Below are 19,242 nucleotides of genomic sequence, written 5' to 3' on the forward strand. Positions count from 1 at the left end.
TAGGTAAGCATCTTATGCAAACCCACACAGGATTTGAACCCAGGCATTTGGGCTCCAGAGTCTACATACTTAATCCACACTTGGTGGAATATTTACTGGCTGCTTAAACCCTGGGTCTGGTCCCTCTCTGGAAGATAGGCTTGAGTTAGAGTCTTGACTGAGGAAGTCTAGTGAGACGGGGAAGCAGCCCAAGAGTCCTCTAGAGGGAAAGGGGATGAGGGGACTATATGCAGGACAGTACCTGCAGGAACACCAGCCTTTAGGGACAGACAGAAGAGAAACACAGGAAAGTAGCATCACGTGGATCAGAGAGAATTCTTAGTAAGTTACTGGGGGCCAATGGAAGTCAGGCTGTGCAGACAGGCAGGGCTGCAGGGAGAGGGTAAAGCTGAGCAAGAGAGGTAGTGGGGTGGGGTGGGGAGCAGGGCAGGCAACTTGACAATCCAAGGGCACCTGGGCATGGCATGGCAGGCAGCTGTTTGAGTGGGAAGATGAGACAGCTCAGATGACAGCAGGCCCCTGAGAAGGCATGGGACAGGAATCCTGAGCCAGCCACTGTGGCCCAGGCCTGTGATCTCAGCACTCGGGAAGCTGAGGCAGGAGGATCACAAGTCAGAAGTCATCGTACTCTAGGCAGCAAGTATGAGTGAGCATAGCCTGGGCTACATAATGAAACCCTGCCTCAAAAAAATAAAAAAAGAGGGCTGGTGAGATGGCTCAGTGGGTAAGAGCACCAGACTGCTCTTCCGAAGGTCCAGAGTTCTAATCCCAGCAACCACATGGTGGCTCACAACCATCCGCAACGAGATCTGGCGTCCTCTTCTGGAGTGTCTGAAGACAGCTACAGTGTACTTACATGTAATAAATAAATAAATCTTTAAAAAAAAAATAAAAAAAGAAAGGAAAAGGAAAGGAAAAAGAAGAAGAAAAGAATTTGAAGGGGAGGGGCTGGAGTGATGGCTTGGCAGTTAAAAGTCATCTCCCCTCTTCTGGCCTCTGTGGGTATCAGATACAAATCTGGGGCACATACATATATTCAGGAAAACATTCATCCACCTAAAATAAAAATAAGTAGCCTGGTGTAGTGGTTCATGCCTTAAATCTCAGCACTTAGGAGGCAGAGGCAGCTGGATCTCCATGAGTCTGAGGCCAGTCTGATCCACAGATGGAGCTCCAGAACAGTCAGGACTACATAGTGAGACCCTGTCTCAATAAGTAAATAAAGCAATCTTTAGAACGTGCACTTTAAGGGTGGCTGGCAAGATGTATCAGCAGCTCTTAGGGAGGACCCAAGTTCAGTTCCAAGCACCCATGGCAGCTTGCACACATCTACAAGTACAGTTCAAGGGAATCTGACGTACTTTTCTGATCTCCACAGGGACCAGGCACATACATATGTAGTGAGTGCCCAGACATGCGTGCAGACAAAACACCCATATGCATGTAATAAACATACCTTTAAAACAATGTTGTTGTGGTTTTAAATATAGGGACAAGCAACATAGTGCAGCGGGTTAAGACACTTGCCACCAAAGCTAATGCCTGAGTTTAATACACAGACTTCTTATGGAGAAATCGAGAGCAAACTGGTCTTTTGACTTCCACATGTACATAGAAGGAGGTATGCATGCATGTGCTCACAAATATACACACACAAAATCATCAGTAAATGTTTTGATAAGAAAGCAACAACATTGGAAGGCTGGAGAGATGGCTCAGTGGTTAAGAGTACTGGCTGCTCTCCCAGAGGTCCTGAGTTCAATTCCCAGCAACCACATGGTGGCTCACAATCATCTGTAACTCCAGCTCCTAGGGACTGAAGGATCTCTTCTGGTCTCCTCTGGCACTAGACAAGCACATGGTGCACAGACACACATGCAGTCAAAACACCCATTCACATACAATATAATCAAAAAAATTAAACCAAGCATTCAAAAGCATAGGCCTGGGAGAGAGACTGTGGGCACACAGGAGGAGACTGAGCAGATGGGAGAAAAGCAGCTCAGGGCTGCACAGGGGCCAGGAGGACACAGAACTGGCCACAGGGCTAACTCCTGGTGTTGGGCCTAGGCCTGTGACAGCAAGGAGTTTACAGTGTTGTCACAGGAGCCATGAGATGAGATGCCCCGTCGGTCCCTCTCATCAGGCAGTTGTCTAGCTCTGAGGCCCAGTTACATTCTCTGAACTTCCACCTTACCCTTTAACATGCATCAGTAAGGCCTTCTCCATCATCTGGCTATGCAAGAGAGGGAGGGAGGCTCTCATTCACTGACAGACTTGAGACACCCTGGAGCTATAAGAAAAACACCACACTCGGGTGCAATTTTACTTCCATCAAAAACATCCTAAATTTCTCGTCCAATCCCAGAACTTGGGATGCAGAAGCTGTTGGATCTCTGTGAGTTCTGAGCCATCCTGGTCTACATCGCTTGTTCTGGGTCAGCCTGGTAGACATAGCTCATCCCAGGCCCATCCTGCAGAACACCCTGTTTGAGTCAAACAGTGCAGATTTCAGATTGATTCCCGCTAGGTTGAGGGCTTCAAATTGGTCCCCCTAGCCATCGAAGACAGGGCCTTATAACCCCTTATAACCCCAGGAAAGGGTCAGAGGTCAAAAGCTGAACTACAAGTGCACAGTATGTAACTTAGTTAGTAGAAGAGCGTTCCCCTAGGACACATCAAACCCTGTGTTCCATCTGTGGAAGCTGGGCATGGTCGTGCATATCTATAACCCCAGCTCTGGGGAAGTAGAGAGAAGGGGATTAGAAGTTCAAGGTCATCCCTCCCCAGCTGCATTCAGAGTTCTAGACCAGCCTGGGGTACACGACACCTTATGTGGTTTCTGCTGAATTTGTATTGCTTTTACACTATGGTGAAGTCAAAACCATGAAAACTGAGTTGGGTGTGGTGGCACATACCTTTAATCCCACACACAGGAGGCTGCAGTAGGAGGGTGGTTGTCAATTAGCTTAAAGCTAGTCTGGTCAACACTTCAAGTACCAGGTCAGCCTTGGCTACATAACAAGACCTTGTCTCAAAAAAAAAAAAAATTAAGAAGCTGTCTCTCAAGCTACCATAGGTTGGGAACTGTCTGTAAAATGGACGGGTGGATTAAAGGGCCAAAGGGCCATGAACTTGGCCTCTGCAGCAGCCCTTCCAATATAGGAAAACGAGGGCCCCCTGGTGGAGAAAGCAAGGAAGGCAGGGCTAGATATGAAAGCTGGTCTTGGCGCCCCTGGCTTTCAGCTCCTAGATCCTCTGAGGTCTCTCAAAGGAACACTGCCCCACCTTTCCCTCCCCACACACAGTTTTACATCTCCAAAGCACGTGGACTGAATGTGATGGAAGGGTGTGGCAGTTTGATTAAACAGAAGATGCAATCCCTCAAGGAACCCTTATTTTAGGGAGGGTAATGGACCCACAAAGGATGTTTTGGGATGGTGCTGAAATAGTGGGGCAATCTCTGTCCTGAGCAAAACAAGAGTGAAGCTGGATATTTAGAAGAGAGGGAAGTGGCCTTGGGGGCAACCCTGGACCCTTGAAGGCCTTTGACGAAAGGCAGAGGGAGGAGTGAAGGGGTGGGACACAGGCCTGGGCAAACCCACATACCCACTCAGGAGACTCACAGCCTTTTGTTTGTCTGGTTGGTGGTTTTGTTTTGTTTCTTTAGACAGTCTCACTATGTACTCTTGGCTGGCCTGGAACTTACTATATAGACTAGGGGGTGACCTTGAACTGACAGAGAACAGCCTGCTGTTGCCTCCTGAGTGCTGGGATTAAAGGTGAAGGACATCGCAAAGTATTTTTAAAGGGGTCAGTGGGGATATCATTCATTCAAAGGGATGCCAGCCCCTGGGATCCCTGCCACCTGTCCCTGTGGCAGAAATCCCAAGGTAAACACACCTTGGGAAGGAAGCCTAAAGACCTCTGGCTAGGTTGGGGCCAAAGGCATTAGGGACTTGCCAAACAGCTGGGGTCCTTAGCCCAGCAACCCTGGATAGCAGGCTTGGAACAGGAGACTGCAGTTTCCCTGGGTTGACAGTAGTCACGTGAAACCTGCCCAAGTGTCACAGCAGGAAGTGATCACCTGCTCCATCAGAACTGTCTGCCTGCTAGGAAAACCTATTAGTTGGCAAAGAGAGATGAGGTCTGGGGTGGGGACTCAGTAGGATCCTAATTGTATGTCATCAGCCATCAGTAGGGTCCTAACTGGGCCATGGACTAAGTGGCTGAGCACAATGCTAAACAACAGCTCCCAAAGGTCATGGTACCTGCTAGCAGGGCTTTGCAACACCAAGATGGAAGGGAGAGGGACTGGACTGTGTCTAGTGCGGAGGATGGTCTTCCCGATCTAATTTTACTTAACCCCATGGGAGCACTGTAAAATGGATATAATTAGGTCCACTGTGGATGAGGAAACAGGCTCAGAGAGGTTAAGTAATCTAAGAGGTCCTCCCAGCTCCGATTCAGGACTCAAGCAAAGTCTGACCTTGCTCTCCATTGTAGGGCACAGTGGGGGTTGAGGGGCTGGACCCTTCCTGTACTAGGGATCCTGAAGTTCTATATGAGACCCAGACTCGGCTCTCCCCCCAACAACCCCCCCTCCCCCACACATATAGGAGGAGTCTGTTCCACTCTCAGGCTGCCCTCCTTTCAGGGAAGGAAAGGAGTAGAGGGGAGGGGGGACAGAGAGACAAGGAAAACGGAAAGAGAGGGAGGGAAGGAGAGAGGAGGAAAGGTGTGGGTGGCTCCTAACTCCCCCCACCTCCACCCCTGGACAGTCTGGAAATCCCCAGCAGCTGCCCCTATCTCCTTTGTCTGGCCCTGAGCCAGCCCTGGGTGGCAAGAGGGGAGTCCACTGGGGAGGAAAGGGGGCGGGGCTGGCCACAAGATTGGGGAACCTGGCGAATCCAGCCCCTGGGAGAGATTCCAGACAGGCTCCCCTTTAGGAAACCCTACATGCCAGAATCCACACATACCAAGCAGACACACCAGGGAGGCTCTTGCACTATAAAAGGATTCTCTGCTTTACAAGGGGGCTCAGCACATGGGAAACTTAAAATAGGAGCTGCTGCTGCTGCAGCTCTGGTTTCGGAAATACCCCTTAGGAACCACCATGCTTCCGGCAGCTTTGAACACCAGCCATTGGCAGAGAGGCTGGCAGGGTACTGGGTGTAGAGTACCCCAAGGTCTTAGACATATCAGGCTGGCACCTCCACTCCGAACCAGGAATCACCGCACACCACGCCCATCACAAGAGTGTGCTTACATTTGGAAGGCTCCAGGCTGAGTAGCCTTGCTCTTCAACAGAGGCTATCCCTCTCTATTGCTGGCAGCTCTTACAGTGGCCTGGAGACAAACATCCCAGGCCTGCCAGCAGCACTCTGTGGAGCCAGGTCAGGAGTCCCATGGGCCTGAAGCCAGGTTCATACATACACTCCTGTAACCCCAGCACTAGGGAATGCAGTCCAGGCTCCATGGTGACACCAAAAAGAAGGATGGGGAGAAGAAAGAAAATCCAGCCTCTTGTCCCACTCCCGGGGGCATGGTGGTGGGCATGGTGAGGAAGAGCATGAAGATGCTGGAGCAAATAGGTCATTTGGAGGCATACTTGGGTGGGGCTGTGAGAGACGGGAAGTAGTAGTAGCCCTTGCTTTTCCCCCTTAAGAAAAACATGAAATTCATAATGTAACATAAAACTGATTTTATACTGAAGAACTCAGCGGCCTTTAGTGACTCCCCTTCCCGAGCGTCCATCAGTACACAGCAAGACGAGGAGCTGTGTCCCCTTCCCCCTACCAGGCCTGGTGCTTTGGGAGCTGCCACTGGCCATTTAAATTAAGGCCAAGATGCCAAACAGGCCTAGAGACGGGAGCAACCCATGACCCCGCCCCAAACCTCACAGCCCAGCCCAGGAAAGAAAACCAGAGCACACAGCAAGCCACCCAACCTCCCAGAATTTAGGGTCATCCATCTGCTGACTCTTAACTATCATAGGTAGCCCATGCCTGAACCCCCTCTGCAACAGTGTGGGGGAACCAGAGCTCACTAGGAGGGGAGAGACCTAAAGAGGCCAAGACCCCACAGTAAGCAGCTGAAAGGAGCCCAGAGCAGGGACAAGACGGTTACACGGACAGGTTCAGCATTTCCGGGCTCATCTAGTGACAGAAAAGCCAGCTCTACCACTCCAAACCCCACCCAAGGACCCCATAGAGTCAGCATTGCTGGGAGCACAGCGGACACTCCACCCTCACCCTTCGCTGCCCCTCTTAGAGCTAGGGCTCTGAGCCAGAATCGGAGCCTCCTACTTCACTGGCCTGACTGGCTAGGCTCGGGGTGGGGTGGGGGTGGGTGGATACGCAGAGCTTGCAGAGTGACAGCTCAAGCAAGGGGCCCTTCCCTGGTCACTAAGCCTAGCCCACAGCCCAGTCCTATGCCCAGAGCCTGGGTAAGAGGCAAGCAGCCGCCCACCTGGCCAAGGCTGCCTTGCTGCCTTTGGGGCGCATGTGGCGAGCCTTCTAGCCCACCCCATCTTCTCACTGTCATGAAATGGTGGCAGCAGTTGCTGCAGCTGCTGTAACTGGGAGAAGAGGCAGACAGGCTGGGAGAAGTCCCTTGACACGTAGGGGGAAGGGCCGCTGTATCCTGAAGTCCCACTGGAGGGTGGGGACCTGGGGAACAACGGAGTTCTATGGCCACCCCTCCAATCTGTAGAGCCCGTGCCCCTCAGCCCTAGGTTTAGCGAGCAAGGTCTAGGGGCTTCCCTTCCCAACTGGAGATGGGGGCTTCTAAATGTAGGGAGGGGTGCAGAGTGCACCCTCTGCGCTTGCTTTCCTGGTTATCACGATGGGGGAGTGCCCCGAGAGCGCGCCGTGTGCCTGTGTGCACCACCTCGGTGTGGCTCGGCCCCATCCCTCTTCTCCAGCTCAGCCCCGCCCCGAGCTCCCGCGCCCGCACCCCTCCCTCGTGGTCCGGCCCTCGCTCCCGCCTCGCCCACCCTCGCCGGGTCACCCGCGCCCGCTGCCCTGGTTTTCAGACACGCGCCCGTATCCCGCATCCGCTGACCTGCTCCATGCTGTGACCGCTATGCCGTCCTCCGCGTGCGGGCCCCAAGGGGCGCAGGGGGCGGCGGTCCCTCCATGCACTCTGGCCGGGCAGCTGCACCCGGCGACCGCGAGCCACGCCAGGAGCGCCCGGACTCCACCGCCCCAGCCCTCCCGCCCCGGGCTCCGCCCCGCCGCAGACTCCGCCCCTCCGCGGGCTCGGCCGTCTCCCCCAGTCCGGGTGGGGGCCGCGTTCCACGAGCTCACACTTCGTACCCGAAGGCACCCGCTACCAGCTGCGCGGAGTCTCACTGAGACACACACACACACACACACACACACACACACACACACACACACACACGCTCACAGTGCATCCCGGGGCCTACCACATCCAGGGGTTTCTCCTGCCTCCACATCCCGAGCTGCCTGTCCTGGGGTCTCTTCAATGGGGAGAAGATTCTGCTCCAAGGGAAGACCCTTGCCGCTTTCCTGAAGCTAGTCAGGAAAGGAGTTTGACCAAGGGAACCAAGAAGTTTGGTGGCAGAGCTGACCCGATGGCCCAAATGGCAATGGGCCACTTAAAGAGATTGAGAGCCTGCAGACATACCCACGGACTACTGAACACAGGCAGGCACTGTGGCCCTCCACGGGGCGATGGCAGTGAGAACAGGCAGCTGGCAGAGGTAGTTCCTTGTTGCCAAGGTCCAGCTTTTCTGTAAATGTGCCCTAAGGACTTTGGCTGTCGTATGGGGGTGGGGAGCAGAGATGGATGGAGATTCCTGTCGCCCACCCAACGTGCCATGCCCCAGCCATGTGCCAACCCTAAGATGACCTGTTTACCCTCTACCAAGAAGGGGTTTTTGAATCCCAGATGCTGAAAAGTACAATGCCCACCAACCCTGGTGAAGAGGGCCAAGGTGACTCCCTCTTTGGCAATCAAAACCAAGGTGTCCCTTGTCGTGGACAGAGCAGGACCAAACTGAGACAGAGATCATATGAATGAGCATAAATGAGGTGGGCGTGGTGTTCTGCTCCAAGGCAGGAGTGGAGTCCAGAGAAGACAGGGAGGCCATTCACCTGCCCTGAATGCAGTAGTGGGATTTCTATCATTCATATGCAGGAGCTGGCTGACGATGCCCAAGCCAGTGTCCAGGCTGACAAGAAATTGGCCTCACGTTTCTCACCCAGTCCTCCTCTGTGTCAGGCACCAGAGGATGAGAGAGACGGGAGTGGGAAGCTAAAATGGAGAGTTAAGACCTCAGCCTACCAGACAAAGGGGGTTTTATAGGCTGGGGCGTGTTGGGCCTATGGGGGCAGGGAGACCCAAGCCAGCATTCAACTGGTTTATTTGGTAAGGCAGTTGGACTCTCTAGCCCCTCCCATGCCTCTCTACTGCAGGCTATGAGGGGATTTGCTCTGAGGATAGCAGTAGGGGTCCCAGAAGCTAGCCCTGGCCCCCCACCCCCCAGGGACTCCCCACTTTCCCCACCCAGATGACTGTAGCCTCTTTCAGCTTCCCTGCCATGCCATCTAGGTAGCCTCATAGCTCCTGTCTGCTACCTGAGGGCCCTGCTGGCTGCCTGGAGAGAGAGGACAATCTTGGGTAGTGTCACAAGGCTATGGGGTCAATGGATCCTTTGTCCCTTTATAGGAAGTCTGTCCTGGCCTAAAAAGACAGGAGTGTCAGTGAGCAAGCATGCTCCCACCCCCCCAGCTGGCCTCTCCCAGACCCTGGAGGAGCTGGACGCTGGCTGCAGAAGCCAGACTGTGTTCCTTCCCATTGGCTTCCCTCTCGTTTTCTCTCAATGACCAGGAAATGAAAGCAGGGTGCAGCGGCGGCCACCCCCATTTCCAGGCTGTTGCTCGGCCAGTGCTTTGCAAGGTCAACCCCTAAATATGCAGGTCTGGCTCTGAGAAACAGAGTCCTGTTAGCCAAATTCATGCCAGCTTGGCTGTCAAAGCCCAATGTTAAATTCTCAACACTCCAAAGCCAGGAGTTCGAGGCCAGCCTGGTCTACAGAGCGCATTCCAGAACAGCCAGGGCTACACAGAGAAATCCTGTCACGGGGAAAACAAGTAAACAACCTCCCACCACACTCTGAATGCCATAGGAAGATTTACAAGTAGTCCTTATAAAGAGAAGGAACGGTACCATCTACCATCTTTGCCCAGCCTTTGGGGACATTCTATAGAATCCTACTAGCCCAACTAACATCCCTGGCAGAGGCAGTGGTGGCAAGGGTGGAGGTGTGGGAGGTGTGGCCAGAGGTGGGTTGAGGGCGTACCTCTGGACACACTTGTACCCTTTCACACCCTGCCTAAGTCAAAGCCTACAGCACCACCAGAGTGATGAAGTAGTGGGCAACTGGGCGGGCACAGCCAGGTTTCTCAGTAGGTAGCTCACATTAGTTGTTTGCTCAAATTAAGAGACAAGAAGGCACCCTTGTCTCCTGAGGAGTGTGCTGGGCACTCCACCACCCGTTTGGCTTTCTAACGTTTTCAGACAAGGTCTCACTCTGTCACCTAGACTGGCCTCAAACTCACTATGAAGCTCAGGCTGGTCATGACACCTCCCTCCTCCTGCAGTTTCCAGTGCTAGGAATGTAGGAATGAGTCACTGTTCCCAGTTTCAAGACCCCTTTTAAAGAAAATGTTCAGGCCCAGTCAGCATGGAATTTCCCAACCATCTCTTGGTTGTCCTTTAAGTCTATCTAAAGGAAAACAGACCAAGATTCAAGTCCAAGGGCCTGAGTGGCCCTGTGGTCTTCTTGTATTGTCATCTCTCTGCACTCTGGCAGAAAACAGGTGACAGTGGCGCCATCTCACAGGATTGCAGAAAAGATTATAGGAAAATATGGGCAGGAAGTTCTAGGTCCACACGAATGAGCCACATACGATTCATACTTCCTACAAGGATTGAATTAATTCAGCTCGTTATTTTTAGCTTTAGAAGCAAGAGAACGGTTCTGACCTTGTCATTTAGTTCTGATAGTCCATATTCTGCTATGCCACCTGGTGTTGCTTTTTTGAGGACCACAGTGGTATAGCCTACTCTGCCTTCTTCCCTCTAATAGCAAGTAGAGAGCCCTGAAGGGAGAAAGGAGGGTGGCCTGGGAGGGAGTGGAAAGGATAAGAGGGAAGACGCTGCTCCTCCTGCACCTGCTCTCTGTGAGAACAAAGCCAGGCATGATGCAATCTGGCCGGGTGCAGCTGAGGCTGCCAGGCCTGGAGAGTGAAGTGGGTGTCAGTCGGGGAAGGTGGCAGGCACCAGAGAGTGTACACAGGTGTCCCTGGATGCCTGACTCGGGATTTACAGCCCCGCCCCAGCCCCGCCCCCTTCATCTGACTACTGGATCCCTCCCGAAGCTCTTCACCCTCCCGGCCCCTCCCCAAATCCTTACATCTGCCCTGACATGATGCAATGAAGACCTCAGTACAAACCGCCTTCTCCCGTAGGCGAAGGCTGGACAAGAGACCCAGGAGATAGATGCACAGGCCCTGTTGGCCTTCTCCAGCAGGTCTCCAGTGCCTGCTGTCTCTTGTCATCTTAGAGAAAAGAGGGCAAATCCCTCCCGCACTCCCCCTCCAGGAGGAGGCGAGGGAGGCTGGGGGAGACACAGAACCACATATATTTAGAGAATTACACCGAATCCTAAGATGATACCAAGCCGGGCAGGGTCCCAGCATCTGTCATTGGCTATCGTCAAGTCGGGGAGTAAGGGTGGCACCCATCACGGGGTAGGGTTGTCAGTCTCAGCTCTATACACCGCCAGTGAGTCTAAAAAAACATGGCTCTTCTTGCATCTTAGAAAGGATTTTGTCCCTCGCGTCAGGTAGAGGATTCGGGACAAGCCAAGGTCCCCAACTAACTAAGGAGAAATCCGGCCACAGACGAGGACTAGAGATGCTGTTTGTGAATATTTATCCCAGCTTCACCAAACTGCAGCTGGGTGGCCTGGCTCAGAAAAGCCACTAGGTGGCAGAAGCAGCTCAAAGGCGCACTCGGCTACGCCCACTCTTCCTCCCTCGCAATCTCGCGGTCGACCCCACCCCCACCCCCGCGACTCCCCGCCGCCACGCCCCCCAGCCCGAGCCCCAGAACCGGGTGACTCGAAGTTCCTGTCCTGCGTCCAGCAGGATGCCTCCTCGGAATTCCATTCCCTGTTGAGGGTTCACTGCCCGGTTCAGTTTGGCCAACCACAGCCTGGATTGTTACAGGTAGCCGCCGGCATCCACTAGGTGCATCAGAGAAGGGCGTGCCCTGCCTCTCTCGACCACCTGGGAAAACCCACTCGGTGTCAGGGGAGTTCAGGAGTTGGCAGTGTGGTTACAGCCTGAGACCTGACTTGCCACACTCTGCTTCCTCTCTTCCAGCCTCCTCCTCACACATGCTGGGTTCTCCTCTTGCCACAAGGGCCCAGAACCCTTCCGGTGCTTGCTTCAGTCCAATATGGTTTCCATCCCAGCTCCCTATTCCATTCCCTCTCGGTCTGACTTGTACTCTGTGTGTGTGTGTGTGTGTGTGTTGGGGGGAGGGGAGGGCTCAAAGGGCAATTTTCAGAAGTCAGTTTTCTCCTTTAGTCATATAGGCTCCAGGTTCTAGGTCTACCAAGTCCATTGTATAGATTCCAAGGATTGAACTCAGGTTGCCTTGGCAACAAGTACCTTACCTGCTAAACCTTTTCACAGGCCCTCACATGTGGTTTTAGGTTTGGAGTTTTTTTGGGGGGTGGGGGGTGGATTGTTTTTTAGAGCCACTGTGTAACTCTGATTGGCCTTGAAGTCATAAGAGATCCACTTACCTCTGCATCCTGAGTGCTGGGATTAAAGGCATGCGCCACCACTGCCCGGCTTATATGAATGTTTTGTCTGCATGTCTGTATCTGTACCAGGTGTGTCTGGTGTCCAGTGGAGGCCTGAAGAAAGAATCAAACGCCCTGGTGCTGGAGTTACAGATGGCGGAGAGCGACCATGTCTGAGGTTTGGGTGCTGAGAATCCAAACCTGGGTCCCTTGCAAGAACAAGTGCTGTTAGCCACAGAGCCTTCTTTCCAGCTCCTGGAATTTTGTTTTTTTAAGAATAGGAGGGAGGAAGCAGGAAGCAAGAGCTCTTGGTAAATTGCTGAAACCATTTGGATAAAAAGGGGACTGCCTGGCCAGGTGGTGGTGGCACATACCTTCATGGAAGCAGAGGCAGACAGATCTCTGAGTTCAAGACCAGTCTAGTCTATAGAGCAAGTCCCAGGACAGCCAGGGCTAACAGAGACTCCTAGAAGTCCCCCTGTGATTCACCTAGGGAAGTGGCTTCCCAGAGAATTCAGCAGGAAACCTGCAGACAATTTCCAGGCAGCCCACCAGCCCCTCAAGCAGGAAGCAGGATAAGAGGGAGAGGGCAGGGCTGGAGAGATGGCTCAGTGGTTAAGAGCACTGACTGCTCTTCTGAAGGTCCTGAGTTCAAGTCCCAGCAACCACATGGTGGTTCACAACCACCTGAAATGAGATCTGACGCCCTCTTCTGGTGTGTCTGAAGACAGCTACAGTGTACTTATGAATAATAAATCTTTAAAAAAAAAAAAAAGAGGGAGGGAGGGAGAGGACAGATAGGGGTTAAAGTGGTTCCCAGAACACACCCAAGGTATTAAGGAAAGCAACAGGCCTTGCCCAGGAGCCGGGAGGGCAAAATGAAAAGGCAGCAAGCCAGCCTTACAGCCAGCCTCACCAGGATGGTTGCTGCCACAGTAAAATGTGCCAGTCTACTGCTCACCCTGACAGGAAGGCTCTGGGCACCTGCCCACCCTTCCCAAGGTTCTCCGGGATGCTCCTGCACTTCCTAGGGCAGCTCTGGGAAGTGGCCTGTTTCAGTCTTAGGAATTTTCCAACAACCGTGCTTTAGAGACAGCACTGGCTGTGTTCTGCATGGCTGCCAGTGCAGAGACCCCATGCCTGACAGAGAGTGAAGAGTCAGGAGAGAGACTAAACACAAAGCCAAGTAACAGATCATTTCTAAACATTTTTATTTCAAATCTCTTTTCATCCCTCCCCAAAAAGACATGGGTCGGTACAGCAATCATAAAAAGGAGATACAAACACAAGAGTCAAATGTCTCCCGCGCTGACACTTACAAAAAACCGGGAATTATACACACAGTTTCCAAACAGGACCTGCAGCAGCTACTAATGTCCCTTTACAAGAGTCACACATGCCTATTAGTACAGTATTTACAGACACCCCACTCTGGAACTAATCTACAGGGACATCCCGACACCCACCCCTCTATGCCCAGAAAAATACCAAAACACACCCAAAGTGCATTTGTTTTGTTTATATCAAAACGTCTTTCCCTCTCCCCATCCCACCCCAGACCCACCCCCATTTAAGATTGGCCTGCAAGTCTATTTTAACCATTTAGTTATTTTTTTATACTTTATGAAAATAAATTATACAGCAACTATTTTAATAAATTAAGCACAAAAAAGGGAGAATAAAGTAGGGAAACTAAATGGGAAGACAAAAGCCAGGCCACGCTTTGGCTTGGAGGGCAGGGGTGGCTAAGCAGGACAGAGTGGTTATGGGGGCACAGCTCCCCGGTGGTGAAAACACCCCCAACCACTGAGTCCAGAATGACACCCCTCAGCACGGAGTTTCTGAAAACCCACCAGAGTGCACAGCAGTCAGTGCCTGTGCTATGCAGCACCTGTGCAGGCATCCTCATGTCTGGCCTGCCCAGAGCGGTGCCTGGATCTTGCCCGTCCCTCTTGGGAGCACCAGGGATGGAGGAGTGGTGGCATCAGCCCACTGCCCACAGAGCACAGCAAGCGGGCTGAAGAAGAATGTCTTCTTTTCCCTATCTGTTTCCAGGAGCAGCTGCCGTCGCAGTCCAGCTGCGATCCAATGTTGCTGTCTGCCCGGCTGCTTGTCTGCTCCTTGCTGCCTCTTGGCACTATGAGGGGTCAGTGGGGCAGGGAGCAACTCCAGGGACCCTCTAAAACCCTCTGAAGATGGGATGAGTGAAAGCATGTCACAAACTCAGCATGCAGGATGGGCTCTCTGGGAGGTAGATGAAGTGGGAAGGGACAGGACAAAGGACAGGAAAGACAAGAGGGACACCAGAAGAAACTAGGTGACCCCTATCCAGGACACCAGGAAGCAATGAAAGATAAAGGACACATGAAATCTGTATGTAAAGAAAGGTCCTTTCTCTGGCAGATTACAGAATCAGTATTCTATTTTCAACTGCAGTTCTGTCCCCAGAGCCCTCTCAGTGATTCAACCCAACCTCACTCCCAAAATGTTCTCCACGTTTCCAAGGAAGGGCCCGTCACACTGTACTGAGCACGAGGGCTCCAGTGCCAAAACAAATGGACCACAGGGGACTTGCAGACGTGACTCTTGTGGCCCAATAATTCTACAGCTATCATAATGGGGCACACCTTTCTTTCTTTTCTTTCTTTTTTTTTTTTCTTTTTTCTTTTTTAATAAAAAAGGTTTTTACTCCCCAGGAGCAAATAAATCATTTTGAACTACCGATAAACACTGCTGCAGTGAAAAGAAAGATGGCTACATGTATGCAATAGCACAGATTCAGTGTAAGGACAGCTGTGTTGATGACTACAAATAAAAACCACATATCCACTCCCCTCGCCCCACAAACCAAACCAAGAGGATTCCCATAGGGAAAATGTCTAACTCAGAGCTCATCCCCTCCACACATGGGCATGCCATTCTCTCATCAAAGTGGAAAGCAAACCCTAGTCCCCGCCAGTGGAGATGTTCCTAACACCCCAACTGCAGACAAGACTTGGACAAATGAGGGCGCTTTCTCGCTCGCTTACGTAGAACTCTAGACCTGTGAGCGGCTCTTTCCATCTCGATGACTTGGCCTCTCACTCCTGGGCTCAAAGGTAAGAGAAAAGCAACAAGGAAGGGAAGGAAGCTCCTACCTGGGGAAGCTTTTCCTGTCCCTACTTCCCATGGGATTGGGGCTTCAAGCAGGCCATGCCCTCCTAGAGACATGAGGCAAGGCTGAAAGGGTGGCTCCCTGGGGCTCTTCTAGGGCTGTACTATTTCCTAGTCCTCAGGGGACATGCATCACAGGGCAAGTGTAGCCATCCCATCACGCCCCGCTTGGCCTCAGAGGCTTAGTCCAAGTGACAGTGGACAAGGAGAGACAGGAGATGAGACACTTCCAAACCTTTCTATGCACATGTATGTCACTTGGTGCACAACCACGATCAAGTCAGGACAGGTGGATCCACAGCCAGGCTCCTGCTCCCACATGCCTGCACTCCCAGCACAGACCACGTTTCAAGTAAGCACAGCGTGCAGCAGTAGTTGTCATTAGCTTACAGTGACATACCCGTCTTGAGGAAGGTTACAGTACATCAGTTATAAACGAGTGAAGGCTACACAGGCTGCATCGAGGAGTAGCGACACCCCCAACCACAACTTAGAAAACCGTAGCAGGTCTCTAGAAGTGACTGCCTTTCCCAGTTTGTGACTGGCACAGAACCACAAAAGACAAGTTGAGTTCCTCCTGTAGACTGCACTTCCATTAGCACTGCCCCACCATCTGGGAAAGATGAAGACCCACCCATGCCCTCTCGCCTCGCTCCCTCCCTTCCCCAGTCAGCCTATAGTACAGTCAACAGGCTCAACTGCTCACTCCCTTCTAACAAGGCCTCCTGGGGCTAGGCCAGGCCTCCTCCTAGAGCTGTCTCCCACACTGCTGTTTTGCAGCCCATCCTGCTGAGGAAGGGTCAGGCCAGTTGTGACTGGAACACCGAAGCTCCTAAGAACAGCACAACACAAGTTCCCAGGACAGAAAGGGTGAGGCTGCCGTGCTCTGGAGCAGGTCTGGTTTGCACCTGAGTATAGAAATTCTCCATGGGTGACTCCAGGACCAGAGGTGTCTGCTGACACTGGCTTTGTCCTCCATCACACTCTCATTCTCCCTAGCCTTCAGACCTGTCCAACGACTGCGGTCCAGTAGGACTCTGATGCTGTTGACCTTGCCACACATTTCTGCTCTGTACTTTAGCTTGAGTTTCTGTCACAGCGCCCTCACCTACAAGCCTTATCACCAGAGCTTTCCCAGACCATCTGGTCTACCCTGATCATGCCCACTCGGTCTTTAAAGATGGTCCTTGATTTTATGCTACACTGAGTAGTGTTCCAATTCCTTCCTGAGCAACAGTCACTTTCCAGTTCTCTCAGGGCAGGGGTCTTGTCTTCTACCTCACATCCGTCCACACTACCTAGCTCACAGCCATGCAAGCAATGCAAACACAGGCTGAAGAGGAATTTTTATATAATGGGTGGCTGAAATGGGAGAAACAATCTCTGGACTGCAAATATTAATCCCGTGAAGACCTCTACGGACTCTGGACGTTGGACTCCATTACACAACGGCCCTTTCTACACAATGGCAAGTGGCCTGCACCCTCCAGAAGCAGAACTGACAGGTACGCCAGTCTCTGAGTCCTGAGCTGTGTTAACAGTGAAATGGACTGACACATAACCGCTCATCTTGGGGCTCAGTTCTTTACAGTCAGCTGAGAAAACACATCTCTGTGTTTAGTTTGAGGAGGAGGAAGGTGACTCTATGCACAGAGGGGACCCACAGGCCATTTTCCAGATAAGACAGTTTTCTAAATTACCTAGACACAGGGCTTCACCCCACCATCAGGAACCCCAAGACTGACGATATTTACTTTGTCACCTGAGGCAGACACAAGCAGAGGGAACTCAAAAGGCCATCACATGAAACACTACAGGGTTAAGAGTAATGAACCCAACAACCCCACTGTCCATCTTGAGTAGTTCTGTAGGACAGCAAACTTATGTGACACATAGACTACTCAAGCACCGAAGTTCTTCCCTCCCTCCACATCCATCTGACAGGCAAACTAGCATCTGACAGGTTCCCAGTGATGAAAGGCAACAGAGTCTGACTCAGGAAATGTCCGGGTTGCGAGAATGAACATGGGGAAATGAAGAAGCCCTTGCCACCTCCATCTCAGGGGTGGGATGACAACACTGATAAGCCTATGGTCATGAGACGCCATGCCTTTTCTGCACTACAGAAATCCCGTTAAGGCTGAGCCGCGCAGGCTCCTCTAGGAGCACGATAGCTGTTTCTCACTTCCTCCACACTTCCGCTTACTAGCTGACAGGCGGGTGGGGTAACACTGACTCCTTAGCTGTGGATACGCTTTGCCACAAAGAATCTGGAAGCATGCTCCAGGCATGGGGTTGCTGACAGGTGGGGTAAAGCCCTGGAAGCCCAGGATTGGAGCTCTGAACTGCCCACGGGGGGAGACACACCACTGCCTGCACAGCTGGCAGAGCAAGAGGAGTGTTGGTTTGACCAAAGTGAAATCCACAGTTACTGAAGGGAAGGGGCTGAGGGCAGGGAGAACTGGGTTTGCCTCAGGTCACTGAACTTAAGGAATTTAGTCAACAAAATGCACACCAATTCCATGAGAGGCGATTCTGCAATCAGGTTTGCAAACCTTGAAAGGGAAGGAGTGGGATTGAGCACTTCCCCAGCAAACAGAATGAGCCAACAGTTCCTCTTTCACTCACCACCCTCTCTCCTCGCCCCTCAACGGTTGAAGCAGGAGATGAGAATCAGACGCCTTTCCCAGAAACTTCCAATCTCATTCTTGCACCTCTCTGGCTCGCCCGCTCGCCCTCCAGGTTCATGGAAGAGAGCTTCAGTGCTGCCTTTGGCGCCAGCTGAACAACCAGGCTTCCTCGCCCCACCCTTCCCTTGACCTGCTCATCCCCATCACCACCTTCAATTCAATGGGTATAGACCCCAGCTGCCTTCCACCGAGAAATGTAAATACTAAAAGCTAACTTCTGAAAACAGTGTTAAGACTTCTTCCAGTTTTCCAAGGAGCTCATCTGGCCCTGGGGTTCATGGGTTGGGGGGGGGAGCCCCACTTGGAGGGTGGTTGTGTGCTTCTTCCAAGCCCCAGGGCTACAGGGGAACCAAAGTCTGTGCCAGGAATCACAACCCGCTCTGCTCTTCTCTTTCTGCCAGATTCTTCTTTTGTGGTCGCCTCATTTGGTTCTTCAAGCTGGAGCCTGGCGATCAAATGCCTAGGTAAAAAGGGAAAGAAATCAAACAAACCAGCTCAAAGCGTAGTAGACCCACAGGGAGGAGAGGGAGGACCGACAGCCACTGTGGGTGGGAGAAGATCAGCTCCAAAGCAGCAGGACAGCCACGAGCTTCCACAGACACTGAACTGCAGGACAGGAGACATGGCAGGTGCATCCGTTCATTTTGGTCCTTGTTCTATCTCACAAAGTCACAAAGAACATAAACACGCTTCCATGGGAAAGTCTCCTAAGGACTTCTCTCAGTGGGCCCGAGTCAGTGTATTTTCAGTCCCATAGTGCCCTCCCAGATGATGCTGTTTGGAGCCCCCCACCCCAATGCCTTCTGAATGTGCTCCTATTGATGTGGGTTTCCATCGCGTTCTAGCAGAAGGGTCTGATCTCTTCTCAACAGAGCGCTGGAGACAGCTCACAGGCTAAGAGCCCTCACTGCTCTTGCAGAGGAACTGGGTTTGGTCCCCAGCACCCAAAAAATGGCTTATGAACCCCTATAACTGATTCAAGAGGACCCAATGCCCTCTTCTGGTCTTTTGGCCTCTACAGGCTCCTGCATGCATGGATGTACATAAAAATCACAAAGGCACACACAGACAGACAGACAGACACGAGCAGTATCCAGCAGATGCACCTTCTAGTTCCCTACTACCTCACCATTGAGATAGTTTTATTTTTGAGACAGAATCTTGGTATAAAAAGCAGAGTAGCTGGGCAAAGTGGTGCCAAACCTTTAATTCCAAGACTTAAAAAGCAGAGGTATGTAGGTCTTTAATGAGTTTCAAGCCAGTCAAAGTACATAGTCCTATCCTACCCTCATCTCAAAAAGAAAAATCTTTTGGAGCCGGGCGGTGGTGGCGCATGCCTTTAATCCCAGCACTTGGGAGGCAGAGGCAGGTGGATTTCTGAGTTCGAGGCCAGCCTGGTCTACAAAGTGAGTTCCAGGACAGCCAGAGCTATACAGAGAAACCCTGTCTTTTTTTTTTTTTTTTTTTTTTTTTAGATTTATTTATTTATTATATGTAAGTACACTGCAGCTGTCTTCAGACACTCCAGAAGAGGGCGCCAGATCTCATTAC

At 52.0% G+C, this 19,242-nt stretch overlaps 2 protein-coding genes across 3 annotated transcripts in view; both read right to left on the reverse strand.

The window, feature by feature from the left end:
- Arhgap23 (Rho GTPase activating protein 23) overlaps positions 1 to 7,191 on the reverse strand; it is a 99,274-nt gene extending 92,083 nt beyond the window's left edge. The window contains exon 1 of the mRNA XM_085829599.1: positions 7,066 to 7,191. Within this exon, the coding sequence (XP_085685725.1) occupies positions 7,066 to 7,074 (9 nt within the window). The 5' untranslated portion in view covers positions 7,075 to 7,191. The remainder of the gene's footprint in view (positions 1 to 7,065) is intronic.
- Positions 7,192 to 13,042: 5,851 nt separating this feature from the next.
- Socs7 (suppressor of cytokine signaling 7) overlaps positions 13,043 to 19,242 on the reverse strand; it is a 36,161-nt gene continuing 29,961 nt past the window's right edge. For both annotated transcript variants that reach the window (XM_029483627.2, XM_021176739.3), the window contains one exon: positions 13,043 to 18,151. The gene's annotated coding sequence lies outside the window, so the exon portion shown is untranslated. The remainder of the gene's footprint in view (positions 18,152 to 19,242) is intronic.

Source organism: Mus caroli, unplaced genomic scaffold, assembly GCF_978045245.1.
Source record: "Mus caroli unplaced genomic scaffold, Mus_caroli_1 scaffold_13, whole genome shotgun sequence".
Taxonomy (NCBI): domain Eukaryota; kingdom Metazoa; phylum Chordata; class Mammalia; order Rodentia; family Muridae; genus Mus; species Mus caroli.